Source organism: Lutzomyia longipalpis, chromosome 1 (genome assembly GCF_024334085.1).
Source record: "Lutzomyia longipalpis isolate SR_M1_2022 chromosome 1, ASM2433408v1".
Taxonomy (NCBI): domain Eukaryota; kingdom Metazoa; phylum Arthropoda; class Insecta; order Diptera; family Psychodidae; genus Lutzomyia; species Lutzomyia longipalpis.
This window is the reverse complement of record NC_074707.1, coordinates 7,663,855-7,670,857: the sequence shown is the minus strand read 5'-3', so window position 1 is coordinate 7,670,857 and position 7,003 is coordinate 7,663,855. Positions and strand designations below refer to the sequence as shown.

The following is a 7,003-nucleotide window of genomic DNA, read 5'->3' as shown; positions in this document are numbered from 1 at the left end:
ATAAAAGTCAAATTACACTTCTTAGTAGCACATCAACAGTTAATCAATCAACACGGAGAAAACTCCACACTCAAATAAAAGACGCACTTTTGCATTATTTAAGAAGTTTTTTTTTCTTCCTTCTCTCCATTCTTTATTTTTCCACTCTGTGATGACTGTCTTTGCTGAGTTTGTTGGCATTTTTGCTTCTTCTCATATTTTCTTCATTCATTTCACCTTTTTGCTGTATTTAATTCCTATTTTTGCCATTTATTATCTCTTCTATATAGTGTTTGTTTTAATTTATTATGTATTACTTGTTTTTTTTTTGTTCTCTTCTTGTTATTTCTCTTTCTGACCTAGAAAACACGAGGAAAGAAATAAAAAAGGCTCTCTTTTTGGTTGAATGAATATAAATTAATAAGAATAATAAAAAAGTTTCTTTTTCTAAACTTCTTCATTATAGAGAATATTAAACAATCTTCATTACCAAATATGTGGTTGGAAAGACGTGCTTTTGACGAATTATTTTATTTTTACAAATCAAAAATATATTTATATATTATTAACTCGCACAATTTTGCAAAAATGCTGTGCTAGAATAATCTAATTCATTGATTTTTTGTGCCACACTCTTCATTCAATTTATTCTCGATTAAAATACTTCCACCACTCACAGTTTCTTTTCGTATATCAATGATTGTATATTTATTTTGTAAAAAACGAAGGAATTTAATCAGTACATACACGAAGAGGGATTGATAAGTTTTTATTTATTGGTGAATGGCATTTGATTCTTGGTTTATGATTCAATTTACTAAAATAAAATCTTCATGTTCTGTCTGTTTAAAAATTATTGATAAAATATAGAACTTTTGACTGAAACTTTTTTATGAAACGTTTAATTAATTTTTAAGATTAATTTAAAGTTTTTTTTTTTTTTGAGGATAATACTTTAATATTAAAATCTAAGTGAATGAGAAAAAATCAAATAATTGTTAGTTTAGTTAAATAAAATCAATTTCCTAATCTTCTCAAATTTTAGAGAATAATTAAATTTTATAAAGTCATTTGCAGTTCTCAGACTTAAACCTCAAATAAATTTATGGCTTAAAATGCATTAGTAAGTTAATAATAAGTAATAAATATCATTTTTTGTCATCAAACAAAAATTTACAATTCTATTTTTCCCAAAAAAGGAGAAAGATCAAAGATTTCTCTTAAAAAAAAATTCAAGGAAAATGATCTACATTTTCTCAGAAAATCTGTGTTAAAATGTGTTAAAAATGATCAAAAACTTTTGTTTTCTGTACAATTTTAGAATTTGTAGTTAAGAAGTCTCACTAAAATGCATAAATCAGTTCAATTGTATCATTATGCCATCAGTTAATTTTTTTTAAATTAATTTAAAAATGTTTAAAATATCTTATCAATCCACTCCTCGCTACAAAATATACAAAATTTTCTTTCTACATGCACTAAATAATTATTTTTTTTACAAGAAATAAAATGGGGTAAAGTCAAATAATAAAATTTTTGTATAAAAAGAATAAAATCGTGTCATCATATTCTATCTAAATCTTTCTCGCAATTTTCCCAATATTTTTTCTTTCATTTCTCTTTATCTTCTTAACAATATTACAACCTTAAAATCTAAAGAATTTTTTTTTCATTTAATATTATTCACTATAAGTCATTAATCATCTAAAAAAAAAAACGCATACGAAATTGAAAGAAAAAAAAAGAAAACTGTTTACAAATATATAGTTAATGAGAGTTATTACATTATTTTTTCTTCATTTTAAATTACTTTTTTATAAAGATAATATTTTTATTACTGAAATCATTCTCTTTGACATTGAATATTTTTTCTTTCAAATCTAAATTAATATTTATGGAGGTTTTTTTTATTGTAAATGTGCCCTTAATTCGGGTTTTATTTTCTTTTTCTAATGCAATTTTTTAAACATTTTGTTTATTCTATCGGTTAAATTAACTTGCAAAATAGGGGAAGTATAGCAAATAATGTTTTTGTTTCTTCTATTAAGAAAATCAATATTTCTTTTCTTGTGTTAAGAAAATTAAAAAAAAAGTGTAAAAGATTTTTTTTTTACAAACTATCCCTAACATTTAGAACTTTTCTTCTCTTGCATGAGGAATCTTTCACGAGGATTCTTATTCAGTCAATTAGTCAAAAAATATAAATTGCGATCCATTTTTTTTATAACAAACTTATGTTTTTCTTAAATACTAAAGAAAATTGTAATAATAAACATTTATAGGAAAAATAAAGAAAGATATTTTCCTCGAAAAATTTTCCCATTCAATTTGATTCTCCTTTTGCGTTCTCACTTTGTCCAAAAATTAAAACTTTTTTCCTCTTTTCACGCTAAAATGAAGGAAAGGTTGGAGAAAAGAAAAACTATTTACAATTCATGCCAAAATTGTGGTTGTTTGTGTTGAACTTAATTAAATAAAATTGTGGGAAATGCAGACAAAAAAAAACATCACAAATTTAGGGGGGAAGAGGAAAATTACATCCAAATTAAAATTGTACAGTGTCCTACCTCCGCCTTGTGGCTTGCAAAAAAGAAGCGCCCCATACTTACTCCACATTGTTAATCACAATTCTTTGAATTTTCCTCTTGGCCGCCTCATTGACGCCTATTTTCTTCTCTAATCTGTCAAAAATCCCTTTTGGCTTGGCGCTCGTTGCCTCCGTGGAGTCCGCTGCGAAGGCAAAGCCCCCCTTTGGGGCCTCTACAGCTGGTTTTAGCACCAACCGCCGCTGAACTGGGGCCACTGAGCTCGATGTTGGTGGCTGCGGAGGTGTGTGGGTACGCGGCGGTGGGGGCGACGGTGTACCCACATCATCATCCACATAGTCCGGAAGTGGTTCCGGTGCCCCTTTTGAGGCATTATTGAGCACAGCCGGCTGTTTTGCAGGAGCAGCATTCGTCTGTGATTGCTCGGGTTTTCGCTTTAGGGAAATTATTTTACTCTCCGTCACGACTAGAGGGGTTAATTTAGGTGGCGGAGCACCTTCTTCCTTTTTCTTCTCAACCACCTGCTGCTGCTGCTGCTGTTGTTGCTGTTGCTGCTTTTCCTGCAGAAAGAGAAAATCCATTTGAACATCGATAAAGAAAAAAAAAAACTAACAAAAAGCAGCTTTTTACCTCTCCTTTAGCCTTTTCTTCAGCTGCTTTTCTTCGCCGTGCCTCCTTGTCTCGCAAGATCTTCTCTCGCATTGCCTTTTGCTTCTCAATCTCTATTCTATACGCTCGGGTTTCCTCATCCTCATCCTCATGCGGCTTTTCGTTCTTCTTTTCATCACCCTTACTCCTCTCGGGGCTCATACTTCGTCTCCTTCTGCGCCAATCCCGCCCACCGTCAGGGGAATCTCCACGACGACTCCTCCATCCACTACGGACACGTTCCCTGCTCGATGCTCGACGCCTTGGGGGTGAGTAGTCACGATCGCGTTCTCTCTCACGTTCTGGCGTCCTCTCAAGCCGGCGCTTTTCGATGTGCATTTGATTCTTAATTATAAACTCCTCCTGCTGCCGCAATAATTCTTCATCACTATGCAGATGCGATACATGGCTACTGATTGAGTTTATAAACTGCGGATGCTGCATCGTGTCCATCATTAATTGTGCTAAAGAAATAAAATATTGATTAGCAACTTTCTAAATCTCTTTAGTTAAATAATCACTAATTTATCAACTTACTTGTCGCCGCCTCGACGCCTCCCTTAAAGTTTGGATTTATAAGAACTTTCCGGGGCATCTTCGAGGCTGACTGCTGTGGCTGCCCCCCTGGACCCATCGGCATGGGATTCTGGGGGCCAGGATACGCCTGTGGAGGCCTTGGTGGGCCGGGAAATGTCGATGAGGCTTGATTGCCGGCAAATTGTGGCCGCATTCCCTCCATGCGGGGTGGCATACGCGGCATATTTGGCCTAAAAGACGGCCTCACGCCATTAGGGTTGAATGGTCTGAACTGATGACGACTGCCGCGAGGGCCAAAGTCCATTCCTCGTGGTCCTTGACCCCTGAATTGGCTTTCCATGCCAAACATCTGTGGCCCACCGGGTTTATGTTCAAATGGGCTCATAATGCCAAAAGATTGTGGCCCTCGGAAGTCATGCGATGACGTTCCGGGTCGGTAAGCGGACGAAATGACGGGCTGGCGAAATTCCGGAGACATTTCGTCGTACCTCTGGACGCCAGCACTGCTGGATGTGGGATGATCGGGAGCAACACCGCGAAATTGAAAGTCCGGAAGCATTTGCGGTGTTTGAGGGTTGAAATTCTCATTTGGCAGTGACTGACGATACTGGGGAAACCCTCCGGGACCACGAGGAAAGCGCATTGACATTCCACGTCCACCTGGAGAGCCCCTGAGGCGTCGTGGAAAGCCCCTCATGTGCCTATCGTGCCTATAATGCTGCTCATCCCCTTCGGGTAATAAACTTTCCCTTTCAGCCGCTGTTTTTGGGTTCCTCCTCTCGCCTGGATCGTCAGAATCATCCACATCTGCTGAAAGGAATACTCATTGAAGCTTTCCGGAAGCAATTTTATTGATTTTTCAAAAAATCAACTTACCTCCATCGGTGTAGGAATAATCTAATTCAACGGCATCATCTGTTCCTGTTGCCGTTCCTGCTTCTGACGATGGATACTCACTGGGAGCATCTGCTGTCTCCTGCGACTGTACTAATTCACCCTCCTCCTGTGAAATAACTTCAGAACTTCCGGCCGGCACGCCTTCAATTGTGTCCTTAATCGTGGATGACACTTCCCCATTTTTTTGTGATTGGCACTCCCCCGACAGAGCATCGAACTGATCATCAGTTGTAGTGACTTCTGTTTCAGGCTCCGTGGTGGTGTGTGTGCTACTATCAACCTGCTCCCTCCACTCTAACTGCTGATTCTGGGGCTGCGAACTCGCTGTAGACGATGGGGGACTTTTAGCTTCATACGTTGTGCTCGATTTTGTGGGGGTTGTCTCCTCATCGGACAGCAGCAATTCATCCTCATTGGCGTCCAAATCTTCAACATCATCGCCCAATCCTCCCAATTCATTTTCGTCGTAGTTCAGTAGGTCATCACTGAAAACACCACAAAAACCCAATTAATCTCACAATTTGCTCACCCTTTACCTCACAAAAGCTTTCCACGAGATAATTCAAAGATAAAATGAAAGAAAAACAATATTTTCCGCTTTTCCAGGGGATTTTTACGCATTTTTCATAGACACAACATAACCTCAATTTAAACCTTATCAAAATAAACTTTTTTTTCTTAATTTAAACAAATATTGGCAGAAAAACTTTAACTGATTTTCACGCACTAATAACTAAACTTTGGATTAAACACAAAAAATTGGTGGAAAAAGCGGATTTTTAGGGTATAAATGGAATTTTCCAAGAACAAAATACAACACTTACATGTCAGACATTTTTTTTACTATAAAAAACAAACACGAAGCTTACCGAAAAAGAATTGAATGAACCGAACGAATTTGGAAGAAAACCATAAAACGAAGTGTTTGAATGTTTCCTAATTTAACGGTCACTTTTTTAGTTCAATAAAAAAATATAAGGACGCGTATCTTTTTTTTTATTTTCCTGCTTCACTTTGTTATTTATTCATTCAAAATAAAGAAATATTGAAAAAGGATCAAAAGCACAATAAATATTAAGAAAATAATGATTTTATAATTTTCTACATCGAATATTCTCAACTTGAAAACATAATCAAATATTTAATTCATAAAATAAGCAAATTGAGTAGAAATCATTTTAATAAATTTAATCTGAATTTACACAATTTTGTAACATTCGTTCAGCAAACAGGTGCGATTTCTTAATCTCAAGCATTTCCTCTCCTGTCACATGGTGTTTTGCCCTTTTCTCCCAACAAATTAATGAGATTTATGCTACACGTGCTGGGGGGAGGGGGAAAGAAAATTCGCGACATCACAACGACGACGTAAGGAAAAGTGGTCGTTGGCGCCAAATTCAAGGCGATTAAAGAATTTGTCGCAATTCACCGTCTATCCGCAATTCTCAAGCACTTGTTGGCTCATCTCCAATTTGATTTCTTCCTTCCACACCCAAAATAAATCACATTGAGTCGAGATTTTTAATGGAATCGCGAGACACGCTCATCCTCCCTCCCTCTCCCAATGAACATTTAATTCTTCCCTTCGCAGCAGCACAAAAACCCAAATTTTTGTGCACTAGAAAAGCGCATCCTATTTATGGAAATTCCTCGCATTTATGTTGATTCACAAAAATTCCAATTCGATTTGTTTTTTTGCCCTCTCTGCCGTGGAGGATAAATAAATATTTTGATGGTATGCGTGGAGAATTCTTTCTGGGCTGAAGGAGGAGAATCGCTGCCCGCCAATAAACACATCCGGAATCATTTGCAACACTAACAACTGGTGTGTTTACAGTGAAATCCTTGGTATGTGCGAGATGAGCAATTAATTTCATGATGGCTTGACCTACACAAATATTTTCATTCCTCGCACGCGGAAAAAAATGTGACGCTTCCATTGAGATTTCCTCCCGCATTGGATCTGTGCAGAGAGATCAAAACAAACAGAAATTTTCCATCGCGTGCGTCCCATTTTGATGATTGAAATAAAATCGCAAGAAAAGTCGAGGAGAGAATTCTTTTTCTTTGGCATGAGAAAATTAAAATATTCTCTCGAGGAATGTTTCATTCATTTTTAACTAAAGTCATTAAATTTAAACAAGCATAGCCAGCAGAGATTTTTCGTGAAAATGTTAGAAATCCAAAGGAAAAGTTTACTGCGTTTTCTGTTAATCCACCATTTTGGATTGTAGTTAGGCGTCGTTTTGCTGAGCCTTTGCTTCGTGTCAGCCATTAATCGCAGTCAAATTAAGCCAGTTCATTAGCTTCCATTTTCAATTAATCATCAGAAGGCAAGAAAATTAATAAATTCTGCGGAATTGAGAAAGGAACAAAATAGCAAACATTCCCATAAT

General features: G+C 36.3%; 1 protein-coding gene across 2 annotated transcripts; it reads right to left on the bottom strand.

The window, feature by feature from the left end:
• Positions 1 to 217: 217 nt before the first annotated feature.
• Positions 218 to 5,464, bottom strand: LOC129786502 (histone-lysine N-methyltransferase SETD1B-A). 2 transcript variants are annotated; one of them, XM_055821588.1, is made up of 6 exons: positions 5,432 to 5,464; positions 4,587 to 5,092; positions 3,711 to 4,520; positions 3,156 to 3,637; positions 2,589 to 3,085; positions 218 to 2,368 (listed from the first exon to the last, which is right to left on the bottom strand). In XM_055821588.1, exons 1-6 carry the CDS (start codon positions 5,440 to 5,442, stop codon positions 2,344 to 2,346), a joined length of 2,331 nt encoding a protein of 776 aa, XP_055677563.1. In that variant the 5' UTR covers positions 5,443 to 5,464; the 3' UTR covers positions 218 to 2,343. The 2 variants fall into 2 exon arrangements, with proteins under 2 accessions (XP_055677563.1, XP_055677572.1); XM_055821597.1 differs by having other exon boundaries at positions 3,711 to 4,517.
• Between the last annotated feature and the right edge of the window lie 1,539 nt (positions 5,465 to 7,003).